Raw genomic sequence first — 26,680 nt, 5'->3', positions numbered from 1 at the left:
CTTACCACGTTATAGATGAAACCGCGTTATATCGAACTTGCTTTGATCCACCCCGCCCCCCCGGAGCGCTGCTTTACTGCGTTATACCCGAATTCGTGTTATATCGGGTCGCGTTATAGCAGGGTAGAGGTGTATTACATCACAATTCATTTGGAGAACCTGTATCTCTTGCACACAGGAGCATGTAACTAAAGGCAAGCTTCTTATATTCTTATCCATTCTTTGGTAACTTAGCAAATTTCTACTTCGTGCAACTTGCTTTTCTATGACTTTCTTGATAAGACTGTTACTAGAGTACAAAATCTTCAGAATACATCAACTCTTATCTTTACTTGTAAAGGTTGCAGAAGCGGGATATTATTACTGTGTTGGCCAGTCATCTTTGGCCAGGATTTTCTAGCATTTTAATTTTAGCTTTCAAATCCTAGCACGGTCTTGCTTTCTCTTATCTCTGAGCTCCTCTCTCTCTCTCTCTCCAGACATTCTTGTCTACTGTGCTCTAGCGACATACAACCTAAGGCTGTTTTACAATTATAGATATATAGCTCAAGGATTTTTTTTTTGTTACTCTGGAACACTTTCCCTGGCGTATTTTTGGATGTGGGTTCAAGTTTGCATTAAATAGTGACCTCTTTTCATGGGCTTTAGACTGATTTGTGTTTTATTGTATTGTAGTTATTTGGAGGTGGGTGAGGATTTTAAATAATGTTTAGTTCCAGGCTTTTCACCCTCTTCTTGTCAAATTCCTCCAAAAATCCCACTTCTTCTGGGAGGTCCACAAACAGCAAAAGTAAAATAACTCTCAGCTCCTCCTTCCTTTAGGTCTCTCTCTGTCCTGTCTTAGGATCCTTAGGCCATCTGTATGCCTGTTTTGTACAGCACCACATGTACCTTCAGCACTTCAGTAATATTTGGGGGCGCTTACATTATGATAGGATATTATAAAAATGTCACTTGCAGTTGCTGCTGTGCTAAGCTATTGTTTTATTCCTCTCAGATTTCCCCCTAAACATACTCATTCAACCAGGTGGGCAGCGCTTTAAATAACCCAGTAACACTGAATTTGAAGTGATATGAACTACTGTCAAAAATTGCTACCTACTCCTGTGTTCCTAGCCACATGCTTCAAAATCTTTGGCTCAGGAATCAGGAAAGCAATATGGCACCACTTAGAATTTAGACATTTAAATTTAAGTGGGAAAAATAGTTTGTGACTTAAGAAATCAAGTAAAAGTGAAATGAGACATTCTCCTCTTGGAAAACATAAACTGGCTGAAGAAAATCACAACTGCTTTTAAGTAAGCTTGCATCAAAATAGCTTTTTGGGTGTGCTGATTGAAAGTAAACTGTAAATGACATTAATGGGTTAAAATAATAATGTGTGCCCAGTTTTACTTTGCTTCCTTCCCACTAATGCTGCTTGAAATTGCTCTGGTGGGAAGGTGATTCCGCTTGACCTTTGTCCAGCGGGATATTATTGAGGCAAACAACCACCTAGTAAGTTTTACATATAAGAACAGCCTCTGCTGTTTATACTTGCTGGGATAAAAAGGTTATTTATCTCTATGCTTCAGGGCATGAACTATTTTAAGACCATCAGGGACCATTTTTATCTAGATTGACCCTGTGCATAACACAGGCCATAGAATTTCCCTGAATGATTCCTACATCTTTGGTTGCAAAGTTGAGCACCCAAAAGTTTAGAATTGGCAATATTAAAGATACCACATGAGTTGGGCCATTGATCAAGTCTGATGCTCCAAGAGGTAGAGTGCTGGTTAATATGGTCCATCTTTGAAACATGGACACTTTCATTTTCAATGATGATTCATCTACACAAAGTCCTTTTCCACTGAGACTTTCATTCTTGCCAGTGAAAATATCAAAACCTGAATAAGTCTGCTATCTGCTGCTGAGCGTTCCCGATATCTAGAGATCACCTCCTGTTCTGCTGATCTTTATGGAATGGGAAATAGAACAAGTACAGCTCAGCCCAGGTCTGCAAAAAAAAATGGTTGAAGTCCAAATTTGAGCCAAATCTAGAAGCCCATAGTCGTTACTTGGGCAACACTCCCATTGAAATGAGTGAAGGTTTTGGGTAAGGACAGAATAAAAGCTAAATTGGGAATTCAGCATTTGGCCCGTTAATTGCAGCCATTCTCCGTAGAACCCTATAAATATAAATGCTTACCCCAAGATTGATTTTTACGTCCCTTCTCCTCTCACCATCTTTTTATAATCACCAATAAAATAGATACCTTATGCCAAATTAATTACAGCTCTAAATTAATTGGCTGCAGCCCATACATACTGCATGATCGCTTGGAAGCCCAGATATGTAGTTCAGCAGCCCCACGCTTTATTTGTTTCGAGCCAGAGTATGTTCACCTGTGTATGTGGCGAGTCAGCTAACTTCGTCCTCCAGCATCATTTCCTGAAAGAGAAGCAACATGGGTTTTAATTGATTTGATTAAATAATAAATGATACATTCTCGTATCTCGACCTAGGCAACATTTCCAGCCCATAAATCTAGGGCTATGAAAGGAAGAGCTTTTAAATAGTGTATACATTGCAGTAATTCCCCCACCCAAGGCACTGTTGTACAACAATGTTACATTATTAGTTGCTGTCTTCTAGTACTGAACAGGGAACTTTAATAGAATAACTAAAACATTGTTATCCCTTAAAGCTACTGTGCCTCCATCCTTGCTTCACTGTAGACCGTTTTGTACAGGAGATTTCCCCAGCCCCTCACTATTTGGCTTCCTGCTACAGATAGGAAGAAACCTTCTCACAGTGCTTAGTAAGGGAGAATCTCTCAGTTTCATAGCTAGGCTTGTACCTTTGTTATGTCAGGGAGCTGTCTTACAACTTTTCTTTCCTTACATGATTGCACGTCTGTCTCTCTTCCCTCACAGCCTTTTAAATAGATCCCCCTCTGCGGCAGCTAACCCCACCCAGGGAGCCCGCCCCAGCTCATCTCGGCTCCGCCTCCTCTGCTGAGCACGCCGGTGCCACTCTAATTCTCCTCCCCTCCCAGACTTGCGACTCCGATTGGAGGAGAATTAGAGCGGGGGCTGTGTGCTCAGCAGAGGAAGGAGAGAGGAGGTGATCTGGGGCGGGGAGCGGTTCCCCTGTGCGTCCCCCTCCCCCCCGTTACTGCGAGCGGCCCTCCCCGCGCCCCCCCGCCCCAGCTCACCTCCACTCCACCTCCTCGCCTGAGCGGGCTTTTAGGCGCCCTCAACCACTAGGCGCCCTAAGCGGCCCCCTAGTTTGCCTAAATGGTTGCACTGGCCCTGCTTCAGGGGGTTGTCAAGTATTTGAATCTTCTGACTTTCGTTTCTGTACTGCATTGTGATGATGAGTCTGAAGCATATAAACCAATAAACTGTGAACATTTTCCTCAAATAGAGCTGCTTCGTTCTCATGCTGGTATAAGGTTTCCCTTTTTTATATGGCATTTGCTTTCAAGCTTAGCTCCACTGTTGCCTGTCATAAGTTCCCCTTTAACTTGGGAGCTCTGGCATTTGCACATGCCTCAGCACCATAACCATTAAATATCTGGCTGCCTTTGGCAACCTTCTTCTCAGTCTTTGTAATGCATTTGGCCCTGCTTTCTTAGATACCTCCTGTTTGAAAGCCTGTACCTCCAAAACCAGCCATGTACCAAAGGAACTTTGTATTGGTCAATGTGTTGATACTTTACAGGACAGATACTCGGAAATTCCAAGAATTTCACCCCTATATCTTTAAGCAGATCATGACCTTGTATTTCATTTGATTGTGCTTTCCCTCCAGTAATCTTTTATTCTTAACACTGATATCTTGCCATTCACAGATGATGGGAAGTTGTCCTTGGAGGAGTTCCAGGCTTTTTTTTCAGACGGGACTCTTAATGAAGAAGAACTTGAACAGCTCTTTCATACTATTGACTCAGACAACACCAGGTAAGCATATGAATCTGTGTCGATTTCTTTCCCGCTGACATAGATTTTAGGATTCTTGGTGTGCAACTATTAAAGTTTTGCTTCTTAAAAGATCTAAACACGTGCAAAGTGTACTGTGATGGATTTCCTCTGCCAGCCTAGAGGGGCTTCATTTCTTCAGGGTTTTACCTCCCATGGTGAAGACCATTAGGGCTCCTTGTTCTCCTGGTATAAGTTCAACACACTTCCTGAAGCACAGTCTCTTTTATGAAGATCTCTGAAATTATACATTTTGAATAATAGGGACAATCAGATAACCTTTTGATTTTTCCATTGCTTCTAGAAAGCTTCGCTATGGCTATCTAATCTAGCTATCCTGATCTGTCTATGAGTTTCTAATGCAGCTGTTATTAGAATCATAGGACTGGAAGGGACCTTGAGAGGTCATCTAGTCCAGTCCCCTGAACTCATGGCAAGACTAAGCATTATCTAGACCATCCCTGATAGGTGTTTGTCTAACCTGCTCTTAAAAATCTCCAATGATGGAGATTCCAGAACCTCCCTAGGCAATTTATTCCACTGCTTAACCACCCTGATACTTAGGAAGTTTTTCCTAGTGTCCAACCTAACCTCCCTTGCTGCAATTTAAGCCCATTGCTTCTTGTCCTAGCCTCAGAGGTTAAGAAAAACAATTTTTCTCTCTCCTCCTTGTAACAGCCTTTTATGTACTTGAAAACTGTTATCATGTCCCCTCTGTCTTCTCTTTTCCAGACTAAACAAACCCAATTTTTTCAATCTTCCCTCATAGGTCATGTTTTCTAGACCTTTAGTCATTTTTCTTGTTCTTCTCTGGACTCTCTCTAATTTGTCCACATCCTTCCTGAAATGTGGTGCCCAAAACTGGACACAATACTCCAGTTGAGGCCTAATCAGCGCAGAGTAGAGTGGAAGAATTACTTCTCGTGTCTTGCTTATAACACTCCTGCTAATAGATCCCAGTGTTACACTGTTGACTCATATTTAGCTTGTGGTCCACTATGACCCCCAAATCTCTTTCCGCAGTACTCCCTCCTATGCAGTCATTTCCCATTTTGTATGTGTGCAATGGATTGTTCCTTCCTAAGTGGAGTACTTTGCATTTGTTCTTATTGAATTTCATCCTATTTACTTCAGACCATTTCCCCAGTTTGTCCAGATCATTTTGAATTATAATCCTATCCTGCAAAGCACTTGCAACCCCTCCCAGCTTGGTATTGTCTGCAAACTTTATAAGTGTACTCTCTATGGCATTATCTAAATCAGTGGTTCTTAAACTTTTGTACTGGTGACCCCTTTCTCATGGCAAGATATGAGTGCGACCCCCCTTATAAATTAAAAGCACATTTTAATATATTTAACACCATTATAAATGCTGGAGGCAAAGCGGGGTTTGGGGTGGAGGTTGACAGCTCATGACCCCCATGTAATAACCTCATGACCCCCTGAGGGGTCCCGACCCCCAGTTTGAGAACCCCTGATCTAAATCATTGATGAAGATACTGAACAGAACCAGACCCAGAACTGATCCCTGTGGGACCCTACTCGTTATGTCCTTCCAGCATGACTGTGAACCACTGATAACTACTCTCTGGGAATGGTTTTCTAACCAGTTTTGCACCCACCTTATAGTAGCTCCATCTTGGTTGCATTTACCTATTTTGTTTATGAGAAGGTCATGCGAGACAGTATCAAAAGCTTTACTAAAGTCAAGATATACCACATCTACCGCTTCCCCCCATCCACAAGGCTTGTTACCCTGTCAAAGAAAGCTATCAAGTTGGTTTGACACAATTTGTTCTTGACAAATCCATGCTGACTGTTACTTATCACCTTATTATCTTCTAGATATTTGCAAATTGAGTCCCTAGTTATTTGCTCCATTATCTTTCCGAGTACATAAATTAAGCTGACTGGTCTGTAATTCCCTGGGTTGTCCTTATTTCCCTTTTTATAGATTGGCACTAGATTTGTCCTTTTCCAGTCTTATGGAATCTCTCCCATCTTCCATGACTTTTCAAAGATAGGCGCTAATGGCTCAGTCAGCTCCTTGAGTATTCTAGGATGCATTTCATCAGGCCCTGGTGACTTGAAGACATCTAATTTGTAAAAGTAATTTTTAACTTGTTCTTTCCCTATTCCCTACTCTACCATTTCATGATCACTTTCCCCTAAGCTGCCTTCCACTTTCAAATTCTCAACTAGTTTCTCCCTATTTGTCAAAATCAAATCTCGAACAGCCTTGTAGGATCTAGTTGTTATACAAATAAAGGATGGCATCATTTGTAATCATGTCTTTACAGCACTAAATCTTGCCGTGTCACTTTCACTTCAACTGTGTCTGTTTCATCTCAGTATGGTTGCTCCCATTACATTATGACCCTAAAGCCCCAGCACTGAGAACTCTAGCACATTGAAAGAAACCCCTTTATGCAGGGTGAAATTCACCCCACTTAAAGCCCCTCAAGTAGAGCTACTGCATCTCAGCATTTCTGAAATCAGGCAGGTGCTTACATATGGATTTAAGAGCTTAATTTTAGGCTCCTGTTTTTGAAAATTTTGGCCTATAATATTGTACCTCTATAAAGGAGGCTCCATCCTGCAGGAGAGTACATTCTTGTGTAAGGGACAGTGAAGTTGAGCAGAGTCACATAGGCCTCCTGAGGTGCAGGTTCCCAAGGATGCTGATGGTTGGCTGTATCGTGAAATATCCCTCACTTTCCTTAGGTGGACTTTGAGTTTCCTGATTGCCAGGAGGCAATCTGGAGGAGATGCAGTATGGAAAACTAGCCGAATTCTGATCATGACACAGATGCTGCATTTAAGGAGACTTTAGGTTCCAGCTCTTTGAATCTCTAGTGAGTGTCTGTACTCTGGAAAATATAAGGTAGAATTGTGCAAGAAGGCTGGGAGGGAGGCCGCAGTCTCATCAAAACAGTTGGTGATTCTGGCAAGCTATTTCACTTGAATTTGATACCAGGTTTGAAATTGCATCTGGATGGATAATGAGGTTTAGATAGAATTCAGGGTTTGGATTTGTCTTTGGCAGCATTTGGGTCCTGCAATCACCAATTCAGCTTAAAATAATCTATTTAAGCCATGCAGTAGCCCTATGAAGTAGGTGAGTGTGTATTACTATCCCCCTTTCATTGATGGCAAAACTAAGAAAATTGATGGAGTGGAGTACAGACCCTGTCTGTGTAACTGCAGAATAGCTCCATTGACGTCTCTGGGAATTGCTCATGCAAGTAAAGTTACTCATGAGCTTAGTGTTTTCAGGCTCAAACCTTATTTGTTTGAAAAGGTTTCAGTTTAGGAAATCTAGGCATGATGTCATTAAAGGCATGTGTAGTCTTTAAAGATCCTATGCATTTTTTTTAACATGAATTGGGTTAGTGATCCTGATGGCCAAACTCTAAATTAGCTATTTGCATTCTGCCTACCCCACTTCCCCCTTTTGGTTTCAGCTGATTGTATTCTTCACTTTCTGTACTGAAGTTGTATGTTGTGAACTACTGAACAGCTGCCAGGCTCCTCTTCAGAGGTGGCTGTCTTATGGTGAAGGCATTGCCTGGGCCACTTGAGCTCAACTCATTTCTTATCCACTGTTTTTATGGTCCACAAAATGCACAAGTGTCTTTTCAGAGTTGAATATTCATAGGCTCTGCTGTGCTATCAAATTAAAATCACAAACTCGTCTGCCTCCAATGTGTTCTTCCCAGAATGTGATTTCAGAGCTTTTTGACTGTTGTTAACATCTATCCATTAACACTCTCCTACTGCATTTTCCTTGGATGGGATTTGAAGTGTTTATGAACTTTCTGATGACAAGCATCTGGTACAGGCATCATCCTGGGCCAATACATGATATTAATACACCTGTGCTCAACTCCTTGGCGCCAGCTTTTTTGGTGTGACATTGCCAACCAGAGCCACTGCACAAGGCAGCGGAACACTGAAAGATTTCTCCTGGGAGTTTTCTTTTCCAGTTCCAAGAGGAGTTAGTCTCCACAAGACTGAGGTTTTATGCTCTTAAAAAAAATTAAAATGAAACCCAGCTTTGAGTCATATTCCAATGTCATTTAATTCCTTTAGGGATAACAAGCCTGCCCAAATTAAGAGATGAAAAAGGAATCCCATTTAAAGTAAAAAGTCTCATGGTAAGGCTTTAAAAATAATAGTTTGGTTCATTAATGCTGAGTTAAGTGGGATCTTGCTGAGGCAGACCCAGGTTCTGGAAGCTGAAATATAACACACTAATATATTAAGCTATGTAGGAGAGAGAATACACCTCTACCTCGTTAGAACGCTGTCCTCGGGAGCCAAAAAATCTTACCGTGTTATAGGTGAAACTGTGTTATATTGAACTAGTTTTGATCCGCAGCCCGTCCTCCTCCTCCCCAGAGCACTGCTTTACCACATTATATCCAAATTTGTGTTATATCGGGTCATGTTATATCGAGGTAGAGGTGTAGTTAACTTTTTGATGCCAGGATTTAGGAGGTTTTTTTGTGACACTCTATGGGTCAGAATGATTCAGTGTCAAAAACCCACTACAGCTCACCTGCTAATATTTTTGTAAGTGCTTTGATGTGAATGTTAGTATGTTTTTTCTGATATACTTTAGAAGGCTGCCCTCTCCATTATGCTTCTATCCTGTCAGCAGTTTTGAATATGCTGGTGGAACGTTTGAAAGTAATGCTGCACATTCATGCCCCGTTAGTGTCTGTATTCTTCCTAAATTATGCTAGTGCCAAAATATCAGAGAGAAATCTCAGAATCAGTCTTGGGTTGGCATACTGAAGACTTGTTTGCAAGCAAAACCAATTAGTGACTTCTTGTAATAAAGTTACCCTAATGTTTGCATAATTGTTTGCCCCAGTAAATCACTTCAGGATGAGAAATGCAAAAAGACCAGAGGAGCTTTGTGGACTTTGTTGTATAATTTGCTAAAGGAATTTTGTGGATCTTACTGCTAAAATAACTACTGAGTTAATCAATCTCTTCTAAGTTTTCTTTTTAAATAGACAAAGCATTATTACCAATACGTGTCTGCAACTTATATTTGTAGTGAATGAGCTCCAGTTCTTGACATAAGCTAACTGGAAACACAACCCAATGGAAGGTCTGTGGTTTGAAGGCTTAAAGGATCAGACTCTTAATTTTACACCATAAAAATATTGGCTTTTCCTTAATTAGTAGGGCTGGATAAAGTGGTTAAGAAATGGTAAGAATTGACCTGAACCTTTACTTAGGGTTACCATTCGTCCGGATTTACCCGGACATGTCCTCCTTTTTGTGCTAAAAATAGCGTCCGGGGGGAATTTGTAAAGCACTCACAATGTCCGGGATTTCCCCCTCCCCCGGCAGAGCGAGTGGCTGGGAGGGCTGCAGGGAAGTCCCGGGCTGGACTCAGGAGCAGCTGTAGAGGAGCCGGATCCGCCCTGCATTCTGAGCCGGCAGCTCCCTTGCAGCCCAGTCCGGCAGCACTGTGCAGGGCCAGACCGGGTTTTGTTGTGCAGGGCCAGGGACCGGGTTTTGTTGTGCTGGGGAGCTCAGCCACGTGTCCGGCTCGGCTGCACAGAGCCCAACACTCTGTTCTGAGCAGCAGGGTAAGGGGGCCAGGGGGCAGGAAGGTTCTGGAGGTGGCAGCCAAGAAACGGGGGGGGGGGCTTTTTGGGGGGAGTGGAGAAAGTTTTGGGCAGTCAGGGTACAGGTAGGGGGTAGGGTCCTGGGGGGCAGTTGGGGGGGGTCTTAGGAGGGGGCAGTTAGGGGACAAGGAACAGGGAGTCTTAGGTAGGGGGTGGGGTTCTGGAGGGCAGTTAGGAGCAGGGGTCCCAGGAGGGGGCAGTCAGGGGACAAGGAGCAGGGGGGGAGTGTTTGGGAGTTCTGGGGGGGGCTGTCAGGTGGCAGGGTGGGGAGATGGATCGGAGCAGTCAGGGGACAGGGAGCAGAGGGGTTTAGATGGGTTGGGAGTTCTGGGGGGGGGCTGTCAGGGGGTGGGGAGTGGTTGGATGGGGCGTGGGAGTCCCAGGGGTCTGTCTGGGGGTGGGGGTGTGGATAAGGGTTGGGGCAGTCAGGGGACAAGAGGCAGGGAGGCTTAGATAGGGAGTGGAGTCCTGGGGGGCAGTTAGGGACAGGGGTCCCAGGAGGGGGCAGTCAGGGGACAAGGAACGGGGGGAGGGTTGGGGGTTCTGGGGGGGCGGGAAGTGGGAGGGGCAGGGGCGGGGCTAGGGCAGGGCTCCTCCCGTCCTCTTTTTTTCTTGCTGAAATATGGTAACCCTACTTTACTTCAGAACTCAGACCAAATCCAAGTTTTGTTTTCTGTAGTTTGAAAAAATGTACCTAAAGGAAGTAAAAATACCAAAATACCTTGAGTGGCCTAGGATTGTCTTGTAGGGTAGTAATACATCTTGGAAAGAATTAAGATACCAATGTGAAGGATAGTGTGGGAGTCATGGGAATAAAAAGAACAGCGCATTCAAAATCTGGATTGTAGCCAAAATCAGATTGATACTATTCTGACATAGTAGCAGAGACACTGATTCTAAATTCCTTCTCAATATAAGAGAGGCGGTACGTGGGTGTACATCATCAAGGTTGTGGGTTCAGGAAAGCTCTGCCTCTGGTCTGAAATAATCCACATTTGCTAAGTTTTATGGTGTTGCACAATGCCTGTTAATTTCATTCGGCCTTTGCAGAAAGGTAAGGGGACTAAAGTCCAGACTGCTGTATGGAGTTTAGTATCTGGTTATGGGTTGCTGCTTAGTGGAAGTGGTGAGCTTGATTTTATTGCATTTTGCTTTTGTGACTTTAAATAATTGGCAACGTACTTAGGGACTGTGTATGGGCACTTTTTACTTGTAAACTAAAAGGAAATAAAGACGGGCAACTGTTCTAAATGTTATGCAGTAGTGAGCATAGGAAACACGCTATATAACACTGAGCTATGCAAGTTCTAGCACATTGTGTGCTTGACTGATGTCTGGATTCTAGCACCGTCCCCAGCTGCCACATGTGTTGTAACTAGCTTTGGGTTATAATGGGTTGTCATGTCTTTTACTATTTTTACCCACAGTTAAACTAGTGGGCATTGCATTAGAAAGAGGTCAATTTTAAACATTTTCTGATTTGCTCCTCAGCTGAGGATGTAAAATAAGCAGTCCATGATATTTTTATAACTATTTTTTCAACTTTTGAAGAACAGTTTCATCTGAATACTGAATATCCAGGTGTTCTAATTAGATGTGTCAGATTCCTGCATTGTTAGTGGTAGTTTGCTTAGCAGCTCTTGGACTCTGGGTGCCTCCAATATCACAGTTTAATACAAAAAGATCTATAAAATGTTCAGCAAAAATTCCCACACATATTGATCTAGTCATTGAAATCCTTAAGGACAAGATACTTTAAGAGTGCCATACTGGTTTAACATCTGGTGTTCTTGTCTGAAGCAAAAGCTTCAGATTTTGGTCATAGTTCCAAATTAAATCTTAGCATACATTTATTAATTTTTAACATTCAATATAAATTTACCAAAATTGAGAGAGAGAACATTTTTTTAAATGGCAGAAACTTTGTCCCCAATCCCTAGCTCGCTAGTGCCAGGCTTCCCTCAAGCAAAAGCAATTTATGTCATCTGCTCTAGAGTTGTGTGGATAGTTTCCAAGCTTTTTAAAATGCATTTAAATGTTTGGAATAACAATGGAAGTAAATTTCAAAATAAACTGACATTTTGAATCGAAAACTCAAAACATTTCATTTTGAATATGCAGAAACAAAATGTTTTCAGATTTTTTTTTAGCTTTGTTTTTGATTGAAACAATTAATTGATTTTTGCCAAGAAACTGCTAAAAGTTTTTTGGTCAACCGGAACCTGCATTTTTTGGTGAAATAAAGTTTCAGCTGAAAATTTTCTCCCAGCTGTAGTCTGCATTTTTCCACAAAGGTAAAAAGACTGTCAGACTACCAAGGGAAAAGAATTTGTGTCACCGGCACTGAGAATGCCTTCCCACCAGCTCCTAGATGTCTAAATCTATAGCTTGTTAGGGCAAATGCTCCAGCTAATCTCAACTGCTATGGAGCGTATAAGGAGGGGAAAGTTAATGTCTCTAACCTGAGTTAGCCTCCGTTACTGGTGAATCATAGGAACCGTGCACTAGCTGTTCCTCTAGTGATATTCTGTTTTGTACCAGATCTAACTTCCAAGTGGGTCACCTCATGTAGGCCATATAATAATCCAAATTAGGAATCACAAAAGCATGTATGACAATGACCAGGTCTGGAGTTGAGGGAAATGGTCACCTGACCAGAAAAAATGCTTTTAAACTTTTCATGTCATCTGAGCTCAGTTGGGAAACCTACAGTACTGTAAAACTTCAGCACTTGGATAAAGGGCATTGAATTCACTCAGCAGTGGGGACAGGAGTCACCCCCTCTCTGCCATTGTGATCTTTTCTCCTGATGTTTGTCTTGTCTTGATTACACCTTGGTCTTATTCAAATCCCAGTCTCAGCAAGGCACTAGAAAAACCAAGGAAATTGTGTCATTCAGATCTCACGAAAATAAGCCATCGACTGTTGTCTGCATGCTGATGACATCAAAGCCCCATACGTTCCCATTGGACCGGAAGAATTAAGAAGAGAGTCCTATGGAATCTCACATGAGATCTCTTTGGGCAGGTGTATCATCACAAAAGCAAGAAACAAAAAACCACCTTGGAGATGAGGGATTAACAAAAACCCCTCAGATAATATTCTCTAACCCCACTATGATCTGTAAGCAGATCAACAATGGCCTGCTAACAGACCTGAAAGAATTAGCATGCATGCCAGACCTTCATACACCAGTGAGAGTAGGGCGCTACCCAGACTGACCGAAAAGGACTGAGGAAACCCTGGTGACTCCAGCTGGCACTCCAGGATGTCTTTTCTGTTCCTTCGATGAGGAATTTTGGTAACTCCTGCTTTTTAAATCTTGCAAAATAAACAATTCTCTGGCCTACTGGGATAACACTGTTCAGTATAGCATTTAATCATCTAACATTTGTAGTTGGGGACAATGCTAAATATGATTAATAACATTCCCTTTATTGTTATCACCATTCCAACCAGTATTACTCCTTTGTTCCTGCTTCTTACGTTCTGTCTGGTGTCTGGTATGTTCCGAAATTATTGGTTTTGAATTAGTTTGTTGTCAGACATAATATTTACCAGGGATTTTTCTTATAAGGAAATTGCTTTATACAATAAAAGACAAAGGCTGAAATATCAGATGGGTACTGTGCATTTTCTTTTATATAGGAATATGGGGCATATTAACTTTATCGTTCTAAGGCAATTTGAATTCAAATTAATTGCTGGTTGAAAAGATAAGTTAATTTATTTTCAAAGCTATTTTGGTATTTCATTTTATCTGTGTGCTTTTCTTTTACTCCCCCATCACGTTTGCTTAGTGTGCAGTTCTAAAGATCTTGCGACTTAAATTACTTTATAGCTAGAGTAGTGCTAGATTAAGAAAATTATGTTCTTGCTGAATATTAATAATTGCTGTTACCAGCCAAATTATAAAATGTTGATTCCATTTCCAGAGTTCTTATAGGCACAGGGGAACTGACTTAGTCGAATAGGAACATCTAGTTTGGTTTCTTGACTTCCTTGAGACAATAAAGGGTCATTTGGAAGATGATGGTTAACCTGAGAAAAATGAAGAGGAAGATCACAATGCAGTGACCCAAGAGGAAGGCTGTGCTACTGCCTGTGGGTACCCAGCTAGAACATGCTACAGTTTGGCGAGTTATTTTTTAAACGGTAACAATCCCCCAACAAAACGTGTTCTTGTCATCGGGGGGAGGCTTTAGGTGTTTAACTAAAATGAGATATCCAAAAATAGCATTGAAACATGAATGGGGTTTGTTCTCGATACTACTTTGTCTAGAAAGTGTCATTGAAGAGGTTAATGATGTGGCATGATAGGTGTGTGCTAAAACAACTGCTTTGTATAATGTGATGATGGAAAATCAGCCGCATTATCTTTGTGGGTTTTTAGTCCCTTTAATACTTTGCTCTCTTTATACGCTATTTTTCTTTCAGAGCAGATTGAGAGTTCCAGGACAAGCGAGATCTCTTTAAAAGAACAGTTCCCAATGGGCTGGCAGATGAACAAAGTTGTGTGTCCATAAGCAACTTCCCTCTGCTTATTCAGGGGATTTCTCATCCTTTTTGCCTTTTACTGATACTTTTTAATAATCTCTGCTCTGTTCTTGGCCTTTGTTTTGGATCTGAAACCAACCTTATTCATCTTTCACTGTTCATACTGTTGCTAAGGCACTCAGATACATGGCATAAATGGACTGTGACAAAGAGCAGAAGGAACATGTACATCCTGCCCTCCGTATTCCTCCAGTGGTTAAGACTAGCAGAGGAAGCATGCTTCGCTCTACAGAAACAACTTTACATGTAAAGCAAATCCTGCAAAATTCGATACTGCTGCCACTAACTTCACAGAAAAGAAGAATGAAATCATGTTTCTCTTATTAGTTACTTCCATAATGTCTTAGAGGTATTCCAAACAGAGAAGACGCCATACCTGTCCCCACTAACTTTTGTGAAACATGGGAGAAGATGGGAAGGAAAGAGATCCACCAATACCTTCCCCTTCCAAAGATTCATATGAGATACATGATGACTGCTCCTGGAGGAGAGAATTAAGCCTAGATATCCCTGCCAATATCTTTTGGTGGAAAGGCCTTCCTGACCTGAAATTTAACCATCAGGTTAGGCTTGAACATGTGAGTGTAAATCACCACACTTAAGCATCTATCTGGTTTGTACCCCTAATGCAAATTGTCTATTTCCCCCTCTTAACATTTACTGACGGTGAAAAGCTCTTTATGTATAGCAAGGCCAGAAACAGCACATCCGCATGAGGGGAGAGGAGAGCCAAAATCAGGGGTGCTGGAACAATTTGAATAGTGGGGGTGCTGAGAGCCATTGAACCAAACTGTAAACCCTGCATATGATGGAAACCACTTCAACCCAAGGGATGTGGCCACACCCCCAGCACCCCTAGTTCCAGTGGAAAATCACTCTGACTACTCTGTTTGATTTGGAATCTTACATGTGTGATCTGCCACAGCCATTGTCACCAACACAGACTGGTCAAATCTGCCTTCAGAATCATAATCTTCCACAGTGTATCTAAAGCAGACCCTGCTGCTGTGGGTTCCATCATCATATCTTGCCTCTTCCTGGGACTGGACAGTAGCATGATGATGATATTACTAACCTAGACATAGAATGGGGAGGCATAACAACACCTGAAACTAATTTCTAATGGAGGAAGAAAGAAAGAAAATACCGAAGGAAATAAAAATATTGGGTCAGGTGATCAAGCAACTCTATAGCTCTCTTAGAGCCAGGCAGAAGCTATCTCAGAATTGTAAAAAGTGGTGACAGTTGTAGAGTATTTGTCAGATAGATCTGAGGATCACTGCAAACAGGATGCAGAACCATCATATGACTGCGCTCCTCTCCTTGTGTCTGTCCTTGAACCTTTAAAAATTCTCAGTGTCAAGTTTAAACTCTTGACAGTGCTGTGTTATAATCTATAAATCCAACTGACTGTGGCATGTGAATCCTGCTGACTATGTCAATAGTCACGCTGTCTGGAGTGGCTCACAAGCAAGAATACCAACCTCCAGGCAGAGCCCAAACCCCAAACTGGTTGTGAGTTCTATACCTAGACTACCAACCAAATAACAAATGTAAACTCCTCAGGCACTATACAGCCTTAACATGGCGTCACAGACAGTCCCCTTGGGCATTCTGAACTATCTTGCCACCCAGGCAAGCTTGACTCTGTGATAGATGGTCATTTTACACTAAGATCACAAAATACTCAGGTTACTCCCAGTCCCAAAGGACCAGTCACTGACCCCAGGCCAATTTGCACCAAAGACAATGCTTGTAGCCAATCCTGTAACACACTAACTAAAAGTTTATTAACTAGGAAACAGAAATGAGAGCTATTTACAAGGTCGAAGCAGGTAAGCGTACACTCACAAATAAGATACAATCTTAAATTCAAAAGGTAATAGAGACTTCTATAAAATCAAGCTTTTATGTCCTTTGGGGCTAAGCCAAGCAGCTTGGGGATCTCTTGCTTCTGTTTAGGAATCTTTGCCCCTCAGAGTCCAGACAGCATAAAGAGAATCTAATTCCCTCTGGTCAGGGATTTTTATCCCCGCCTTTCTAGAGTCCAAGCTGATGGGGCGAGCGTTTCTGCACGTAATCTCTTCATGGGTGGGTGAGGGGACAAAGTATTTGTTCCACAATGGCCTGTTTGGATTCCATAGTCCTTCCTGATGGGCAGGAGATCACACCTTCTGTAAGAATCCAGCATTTTACATTAGGTGAAGTTTTTTCCCCCCTGTTTCGTGAGTTACATAGTTTCAGAACAAACATTTTACAGTTATAGAGCAAACACATAAGTAGTACCTATAGAATGGGATACAGGTAGTATAAATAGGATTAATACATGCAGCATCCTTCAAGAAAAATAGAAGGAACTCTGACTGTGAAGGGAAGAGGAAGAATGAGAGGGACCTAAACCTGTAAATTTGTACGTATGCTGTTATACAAAACCTCGTTGTAATCTGTGCATGTTAAAATGTATCAAAGTGAAAGTGGGAAGAGTCTTAAATGTTGAATAAATAGATTTAGGACAAAATTTTCAAAAATGCTTAAGTCACATTTTCAAAAGAGACTTTGGTTTCTAAGGAATTTAGGCTACTTGCCCAAGTCCCTTTTTAAAATGGCACTTCTGCTGTAAAGTTACTTAAGCATTTTTGAAAAAGTTACCCCTACGTTGCGCTTGAGCAGCATGACCCAAATGTCTGAAGGTGTTACATTTGTATGCAGTCAACCTCTAATGTCTGTGCTCAGATTGGGGACTTGTGCAAGCTTTCTTCAAAACATGGACCTGGGAGCCTGAAGTGTGCTTTTGCAAAGCAGAAGTCTCCCAGTATTTTACTACTTTTTGAGCTGCAGGAAAGAGCATCATTTTCTGAAGTCTGATGACACCATTCCACAGGGCTCTTTCTGTTGACAGCTAATTTTTCGCACAATAATAGACCTCCGAGACTGAATTTTCTTTGGTTTCTTGGCGTATTTCAGATGAACTAATTAGTTTCGCAGGAACCCTCCACCTCTTTGTGTGATGTTCAAAATGCCCCTCGTTTGTGGCATGTCAGGAGTCTGCTGTAGGTGAAAATGATGTGAGCCTTTAAATTTAATCAGTGATCACAGCGGCTCATCTGCATTGCCACAGGAAATTACTTGCATGTCTAGTTTGTGGTGTTCTTCCTCCTCAGACCCTCTCTTTGCTAATGATAAATGTCACATTGCATTTGTTGATCTCCTAGATAAACAGATCTTCATAATGGTAACACAGGCTTGTTTTGAATATCAGTGAGGGCAATTAGGGAACTGGAATCTTTGCTGACGTGACCGGGGTCCAAGTGGGGGCCAGCTGAGGTCACTCAATTAGGGTGAACTGCAAAGAATGGGGCAGACAAACCCCAAAACTGGTGGATAATTCAATACTTAGATTTACCAATCCAGCATAAAACAACTTCTTTATTACCTCACTGCTTGCCCAAAAAACAGCAACATAATTCCCTTAAAGCAACCCAGCCTCAGGCCTCCATCCAGGTACCTAAGTCAAATATGATGAAGATTTCTGAAAATCATATTTCATCATATAAAAGAAAAGGTTCTACCAATCCCAAAGGATCGGACACATTACCTCCCAGGTTATTGAATATTCCAGATCTTACCCAAATACACGCATATAGCCTAAACTAAACTAAAATTTATTTTAAAAAACCAAAAGAGATAGTATGGTTAAAAGATCAATATACATACAAACATGAATTTAATTCTTGAGGTTCAGATACATAGCAGAGATGGTGAGCTTTGTAGCTGCAAAGAGTTCTATCAGAAATAGTTCATAGCTTATAGTCCAGTGTCCAATGTCATATTCAGGGCATACCAGTCAACACTGGGATCCCAGTCTGGTGGCTTAAGCTTCCCCACATGACGCATCAAGCAGATCTGAGATGGACACGATCAGGACCCAAGGGTCTTTTTATACAGTGTTCTAGGATACACTTGACCACACAGTCCTGGGTAAATAATAGGCTTTTGATGTAACCTTGTTTTCTAAACACCACCAGTAATTAGTTACACAAATGAACACAGGGCAATTTATCCATTAGGCCAGGGGTCGGCAATGTTCGGCACGCGGCTCGCCAGGGTAAGTGCCCTAGCGGGCCTGGCCAGTTTATTTACCTGCTGATGCAGCAGGTTCGGCCGATCGTGGCCCCTACTCGCTGCAATTCGCCGTCCCGAGCCAATGGGGGCAGCGGGAAGCCGCGGCCAGCACATCCCTCGGCCCGCGCCGCTTCTTGCTGCCCCCATTGACCCGGGATGGCGAACCACGGCGAGTGGGGGCCGCGATCGGCCGTACCTGCCACGTCAGCAGATAAATAAATGGGCCTGGCCCACTAGGGTGCTTACCCTGGCGAGCCGCGTGCCGAATGTTGCCGACTCCTGCATTAGGCAGTCTATACAAACTTCAAAGAGACATACAGACAATGACATTATATCACCCAAAATTCATCTAAATGTTAATATTCCCTTTTGATTTCTGAATCGATAGTTATAGTGACAGACGGGAATTGTCTGTTTACATGGCTAGCTTTTAAGACACACACAATTAGTATCACTTCTAACAATATAAGTTTTCATTTCAAAGTTCTAGCCTATTTAGCATGAATGGCCCTAATTACCATTCACATACCATCTAACATGACTTCAAAGGTGGGCTCTGGGTCATTCAGCCTGCAGGCTGGTTAACGCTTTCTGGCCAGGAGTTATATTTTGTATAAGATTTGCTGAAATTATAACAGTGATAGCAATAATGATTTCCATGGTTATATTTTAATCAGACAATGTCACAGCTGAATTCAGGGAATCTAAAATCCCCCTGAACACAGGAGTGTAATGTTGCAAAATAATTAACTCAGGTTCCCAACAGAGGGTTTTTTTTTAAATTAAGCTCTTCACAATGTTGGTTTTAAAAGGGCAATGCAAAAAAGGGCAAGTAAAAGAGAAATATGCTTAGTTTATTTACTTTAAAATGAGTGGGCAGCTATCTTAGAATTTTTAATGTACCTCTTATTTAATTTTTAAAATTATAAGGCCTGACTTGGTGTCCCTTGAAGGCAATGGGAATATTTTCATTGGGCATGGGATCAAGTCCCATAATTAGCTTATTTTTAAAAATCTGTCTAAAGCCACATAGTGGAGTAGATTGAGCACAGGGCGGGAGTCAGGAGCTCCTACTTTTTGTGATCAAAGAGAAACCTACGTAGATGCATGGAAAGACTTCTGGCTGAGGGACAGTGAAAATATAAGGCCAGTATTTTAGAAAATGGACAAGTAAGAGGGACCATAAAATAATGGTACAAAGAAGGTGATTCCAGTGCTCAGTTAGTTATGATGGGGGACATGCACGTTTCTAGATACATAGATTCTAATAACACAAATGAATACTCAATGAATGTTAAAGGTAACATATTTAAAACTGCTAAAAGCAAATACTGGAATACAAAATTCATAATCAACCTGTGGAACTCACTGCTACAAGAGAGAGGGAGGCAACATTTTTAGTAGGCCCAGAGGTGAAAATAAGTCGGTATGGTCCGGTACGGCATACCGGCAAGAGCCGGTGCACAGCCGACAGTACCGGCAGGTGGCAGCTTCCCCAGGCGGGCAATTTAAAAGGGCCCTGGGCTCCCAGCAGCAGCTGGATCCCCGGGCCCTTTAAATCACCATCAGAGCCCCGCCGCCGGAGCCCTGGGGTAGCGGCGGTGGCCGGGAGCTCCAGGGCTCCGGCAGCGATTTAAAGGGCCTGGGGCTCCCAGCAGTGGCCGGAGCCCCTGGCCCTTTAAATCGTCGCCGGAGCCCTGGGGCTCCCGGCCTCCACTGCAGCTACTGCTACCATGGAGCTCCGGCGATTTAAAGGGCCGGGGCTTCTGCCCGCCACTACCAATGCCGGAGTCCTGGGCCCTTTACATCACCGCCGGAGCCCTGGGGTAGTGGCAGCGATTTAAAGGGCCCAGGGATTTAAAGGCCCCGCCTCTTCCACTTGAGGCTCTCTCCCCCTCCCCCCCGGCCCCGCCTGCTGAGGACCCTGGCCCTGAGTACCTGTAAGTCCCTTAAGTTACTTTCACCCCTGAGTAGACCTTACCAAGCTGTTTATCCAGACTTTCTCAACTTCCTTGGTCTGCAAAGCTCATCTGGAAATAGCATGAAAAGAACCTGAGCTGTATGGAGTTTCAGCATTTCTGCTTCTAGTCCCAAGCAGAAGGCTCAAGATTGCTCATAACAAATAATTTTTGAACCTCCAAAATGGTTTATTTTGGGTTTGTTTCAAGTTCTGGACAAATGTTCAGGTCTGTGTTATCAGAACCCATTCCCATACCAAAGCTCAGATGCTCTAAGAAGAAGTACTGAGGTCCCGATCCAGCATAGCACTTAGTCACATAGTTAACGTTAAGTACCATTGATTTCTGGAACTACACACGTTTAAATGTTTTGCTGAATCTGGGCCTTGAGGTCTAATGCTGCACTATGGAGGCCAATGGGATTTTTGCCACTGACTTCAGTAGATGCAGGGCTGTGCCTGACATGACGTAGCATGTGTCAGAACTATCGCTATAAGTAGCAGGCTTTTTAAAAACACACACAAAACTCCTCACCCCTGGATATTTCCTATTCTAAAAAAAGTCAGTGAATGAGGACACTGAAGTGGTGCCATTGCCAATACAAACCAGTCTGGGCACCACTTTGTACTCTAAATAGATGTTTTCCTCCCGCACAGAAACATCAGAGATCTCCTTCCGCGGTTTTAAAACTTTAAAACGTCCCTCCAAGGATGAGCTGGGCTCCACTAACTACCCTACGGAGCTTACAGAGACGCAGTTGCACTGATGCAGTGCTGCTAGTGCAGACACTCTAAGCCGGCGAGAGAGATCTCTCCTGGTCACTTACTTACTCCAGCCCCTGTGAGCGGCTGTAGAAGTTCTCCCACCGACATAGCGCTGTCCACACCGATGCTTAGGTTGGTGTAACTTATGTTGCTCAGGGTGGCTTATTCACACTCCTTAGCGATGTAACTTATGCCGATGTAAACTTTTGGGCTGCCCTACGCTACCGCTTCAGTTGATATAACTTACCTCACACAGGGGTGTGAAAAAGACACTCCCCGAGTGACATAAGTTACGTCGATCTAACTGCTGTCACACCGGCACACGTCGGTGGGAGACATTCTCCCGCCGACATAGCTCCCGCCTTTCGCGGAGGCGGGGTAATTATGCCGAGGGGAGAGCGCTCTCCTGTCAGCCTAGCGCGTCTTTACCAGCTGCGCCGACGTAGCACTCTAGTGTAGACATGCCCGTAATGTGTATGTAGCCTGAGTGCAGTGAGTTAACGTGTTAGCTTTCCCCTCTGGACACCAGGGCTTGCGTTAGGAAATGAGTTGACCGACCCAGACTGACCAGCCACCATTTGTCCACATACAGAACAACTACCTGTTTCAACATAAGGAAGTCCAGGAATGGAATAACTGTGGAAAGTCAGGATGTAGATGCATTTTGGCAGCACTATGGGCCATTCAGTGTGCGCGCACAACTTCTATTGACAGTAGTGAGTGACTATTTGTGTAAGCACCGAGGAAAGAACTCTGTGAGGAGGAAGCTTGCACAAGCCCATCATGTGGTCTATTTGGCTGTAACCAGGGCTCTCAGCCCCTGGCTTTCCTAAGCAGCCAATTTGCTCAAGCCATAGATCTGGGCAGTGTCTGACACTAAAATGTCCCCGTTTCCAACGGTTTGCATTTAGTGGTGAGAGTGTATGTGACTCGAGTGGTGTGAGTACAGTGGTTAATTTCTGATGAATGCTGACCATGCTCTATTTAATGCTCCTCTCGGCTGTAGTACCACATTTTATTTGTGGTATAGAGCAAATTTCATTCCACGATCTCAGAAGTGCTCTATGTATTTTAGTTAATTTGCACGCTCCTGTAAGGGAAAAGTAACGGTGTCCCCATTGTTCAGGTGCCTAAGAGGCAGCTCGAGCAGATTAAGATTTGTCCAAAGTTACACAAGTCAGGGGAAGAGCTAGGACTACAATCCAGAAGTCCCCCACCACTCTTCTGGTCTAACTACTAGACTACATTACCTGTCTCTCGCTAGTCAAGCAAAAAAGAATTGAATCAACTTGTAAAGAAGAGAAAGCAGAGTGCCTATCAATTCTTGTAAAAAGAGGAGGAAATACAGAAATGGCTATTGGCCAACCTAATTTAGTACTTGAGAGAGATTTTTTTAAAATCCCTTTTTTTTTTAATCTCATGCATTTTTCATAAACTAAGAGAACAATTCTCTGAAGAGCTGATCTGTCTATTGGAGCACAACTTTTCAGATGGGTTGTCCGTGTCCATTCAAAAGAAGCCAGGAAAATGGAATTAGCATTCTACAGTACCAGTATTTATCATCACTCAGCTAGGCTTATGGTTATTATTTTAATTGCTTTTTTTCTTTTCTAAATGAGCCCTTGTCTCCAGTGGCAAACATTAAAGGGACTAGAACTTGCAGGCAGTATTAAATTAAAAAATGTGGTATCTCTTCTCAGAGGCACTTTGCATTTCCCCCAGACTGTTCATAACTTCAGTCATAGCCTATCAGACAGCTGTGAAAATAGAGAAGCCAATGCAGTTGGATTTCACAGGACAAACTGACAGAGCTTCAGTGTGATGGTGGAGCACTGTATTCTGGTGGGAGCAAAGGTGGGGTATGCACTTTTGAAAAAGTGAAGAATTTGGATGCCTGCCTAGCACTGTTGATTCAATGTTTTCTGCTGAAATTAAACTTTTGGAAACTTTTGAACTGTTGCTTTGTGGATATCAGTTTTCCCCAGCAAATCCCAGTTGCCCAGATACCACAGAGGCATATTATCAATAGACTAATTCAGTTTTGCTCGTGGAATTGGAATGGGTGTAGGGTATCAGCAGGGCTGTTGGAAGTGTTTTAGCAGAGAGGTGCCTGAGTCAGTTTGCATCTGAAATTGTAAAGAGTTATGGGAGTAGGTGTTCACATCTCCTATTCTGCTGTGGACCCATTTGCTCCAATGTTCAGTAGCAGTCATGTGGCGAGAGTAAAACCAAGCATTAAAGGCCTGTTCCACTAACTTCAGTGGTCTTGGGATTAGGCACTTCTATGGCAACAATGAGCTATAACAGGGAGCAAAAAACGCCATGGGAGTATGTACAAATTAATTAGGGTTAAATCTCAAATGGTACAGCAATTCTTTTGGATTCAGATAAATGCCTCGCTGTCTGACTGCCCACTCTGACCTCTTGAGTTGGCAGAATTCATCTGCCAATCATATAAGAAGCTGCTTTCCCATAAGATTTGCAGTGTTTTCCACTTTTATTCAGATTGGAAATGCCACCTGAAAGGCTGTTCTTGTGTTATTTTACCATTTATGCTTCCAATTCTGGCTAGTCCCCAGAAAAGTGTATTTGTATAAAACTAAGAATGGTAGAAGGTTTATTTAAATTTCAAACCTTGGAAGGTTCAAGTCATGTTTTGTGCAGGATTTCGGCTGGCACTTAATTTATTCAATTTACTGTTTTGCCTATCTAACCTTAGCAAAATGAGGGTGGGAAAGGGAATAATAATAATTGTTAATACTCTTTAAAGTACTTCCAAGTATTAACACCTCATTCCTGCCTTCTCCCCACCGTTATCCCCATTTTACAGATGAAACTGAGGCACAGAGGTGACATGACTTGTTCAAAGTGTCACAATGGGGATAAGTAGTAGACCTAGGGTTAGAACATGGAAACTCCTGGCTCCCAGTCAGGTAGTCAGACCATGAGACATCTCCAAATATATCAGAAGAGAGAAAGAGAGACGCTGACCATGAGAGAGTCTTATAGACAGAGAGAGACATGGAACCAGACACCAGTGTTGCTTTCACACAAGACTCTACAAATTCAGTGAAGAGAAGTATTGGCCATGGGATACCGGGGAGGCAGAAGGCAGCAGAGGACTCAGTGCATTTGACTTTTTCAGTTACAGTTGGATATTACGTTCAACTCGGAGAAATCTGCCTCTTAGTGAAGTCAGCAGAGCTCTCTGCAGAGTGATATCTCCCACGCCCCCCGGTGATGCTAAGTAATATTTCTCTTATTGCCAGCTTACAGTACGTTGTTATGAAAACAGTGCCCTTTTGTCCTGCTGTGATTGAGGGGATGCTGGTTTGTTTAAGGTTGGATGGGGTAAGATAGATAGGAGCTGGGATCCTCATCAGGGCCGGCTCCAGCGTTTTTACTGCCCCAAGCGGCGGTGAAAAAAATAAATAAAGGGTGCTATCGGCAGCACTTTGGCAGCAGCTCTACCGCTGCTGCTTCATTCTTCAGTGGCAATTCAGCGGCAGGACCGAGGGACCCGGACGTGCCGCCCCTTTTCGTTGGCCGCCCCAAGCACCTGCTTGCTGCGCTGGTGCCTGGAGCCGGCTCTCATCCTCATGGTTTTTTATGTTTACTGCTGTAATTATACAAAGTTCAAGGCTAGTATTTGGGACTCCTCATAGTGGAGGAGATGATAAAAGAAAGTTCTAATGAGTGATCAAATGCTGAAGCAATGTTGAATAAAAAAAACAAAATACTCTTTCTGGAAGGTTGCAGCGTAACACTACTTTATTTCCTAAAATCCAGAATCCCTGCCACACAAGAACCAAAACCAGAGAGAGAAAAGCAGGCTGCTCCCCAAGGCAGAAAGGGCCATCTCAATCCACCTTGCTTTAGGCTGGCTATTTGGAGATTGACTGCTCAAAAGCCAGTATGCACATTTCCCTACATATACCCCTTTACCTTGCATGCAGGACCAGGACACCCTTTACACGCTTAAAGTGATAGCTTTTAACACAGTGTTCAATACACCATAATTAGAAGCTAATGTTTGATTTTTTTTATGGGGGGGGGGGAAGAGAAATGGCTGTGGTTATATAAAACCTTCACTTGTTAAATTATCCAACCCTCCTGCTCCTAGCAAGGACAGAGATGACGCCTGGACAAAGCGCCTGTAATGCAGAAGCAATGAATAAAATCTGAGTCTGCTAGAAAGTTTCTGAAATCGATGTGCAGCTTACTGCACCAATGCCTTTTCTTAAACATAACTAGACCCACCCCTTCTGAAAGGTTACTCCTGACTAGCTGATGTCTTGTGACTATTTATATATCATTAAACAAAGTTCCAAATGTTAAAGAACTGGTGCCGTTTTCTGTTAGCTAAGAGTCTATCGAAGTTTAGTACATCGGACTTCCAAGATACCAGGCACATTGGACTTCCAAGGCTCCTGTTTAAAATGGCTGGAGGGCTGCTGCATATTCTGACCCTGCTTGACAAGCCATGGGATGGTCCAGTGCAGTACGTCAAACTTTATACAGGATGCAATGAGATCCCCATGAAAGCATTTTTAAAAGGGCAAAGGAAACCTGTGTGGGAGGTGAGGAATGTAAGACGTATCTGTTCAGATAGGCTGGAAAACTGAGTCAAATTCAGTCCCCAGGGAGGCCAGGATGAAAGGACCAGAAGTGGATTCCAGCTGGGTATAATTGCAAGAGTGAGCATGAATCCCAGATACCTTGAGTCTGGCTGGAGATAGGGCTCACAATGAATGGGTTACCTAGGGAGGTGGTGGAATCTCCATCCTTAAAGGTTTTTAAGGCCTGGCTTGACAAAGCCCTGGCTGGGCTGATTTAGTTGGGGTTGGTCCTGCTTTGAGCAGGGGATTGGACTGGCTGACCTCCTGAGGTTCCTTCCAACCCTGATATTCTATAATTCTATGAAAGAAAAGTTAGAACTAATAAGCTGAACCACTGAAAAGCTTTTCTATACATAAAGCCACTATTTTAGGGCCATCTCACAATCTTCCAGGGCTGGAAGCAATTGCCTTTGAAATGTTGGACACATACATCTCCTAGCCAATGAGATAAAATTCTCTTTTCAGGCCTGGATGGGTCACAACATTTTGGATCTCACACATGTCCGTGGTGTATATCTCATTACTGCTGGTCTTGGGAGTCAGGGTATTGTACATTTGTTTGGGAGGCTGCTATGGGTAGGAGGCAGAATTCTTCCAGTAAAGCATGGGAGGTAAATCCCTAATTTGGGGGGGAGAAGGACTTATTTGGGGGGCAGGTTGTTTCCGTTACATGTCTATAAAGCATATGCATAAGTGTTTTGAAGCTTCTTGGAGATTCGGAACATTAGCAGTGGTTCCAGAGGAAGTGAATTAGTGAGCAGTATGCGGGTGATACTATCAAAAGTGTATGATTAATGCATCAGGGGGTAGCTGTGTTAGTCTGTATCTACAAAAACAACAAGGAGTCTGGTGGCACCTTAAAGACTAACAGATTTATTTGGGCATAAGCTTTCATGGGTAAAAACCTCACTTCTTCAGATGCATAGAATGAAAGTTACAGATGCAAGCATTATATACTGACACATGGAGAGAAGGGAGTTTCTTCGCAAGTGGAGAACCAGTGTTGACAGGGCCAATTCAGTCAGGGTGGATGTGGTCCACACCCA

General features: G+C 42.9%; 1 protein-coding gene across 2 annotated transcripts in view; it reads left to right on the top strand.

Moving 5' to 3' along the window:
* Positions 1-26,680, top strand: part of NECAB2 (N-terminal EF-hand calcium binding protein 2) — a 304,596-nt gene that overhangs the window by 83,273 nt on the left and 194,643 nt on the right. For both annotated transcript variants that reach the window (XM_005306290.5, XM_005306291.5), the window contains exon 3: positions 3,840-3,948. In XM_005306290.5, coding sequence (XP_005306347.1) covers positions 3,840-3,948 — 109 coding nt within the window. The remainder of the gene's footprint in view (positions 1-3,839; positions 3,949-26,680) is intronic.

Source organism: Chrysemys picta, chromosome 14 (assembly GCF_011386835.1).
Source record: "Chrysemys picta bellii isolate R12L10 chromosome 14, ASM1138683v2, whole genome shotgun sequence".
Lineage (NCBI taxonomy): Eukaryota > Metazoa > Chordata > Testudines > Emydidae > Chrysemys > Chrysemys picta.
This window is presented reverse-complemented; position numbering and strand designations above follow the sequence as displayed.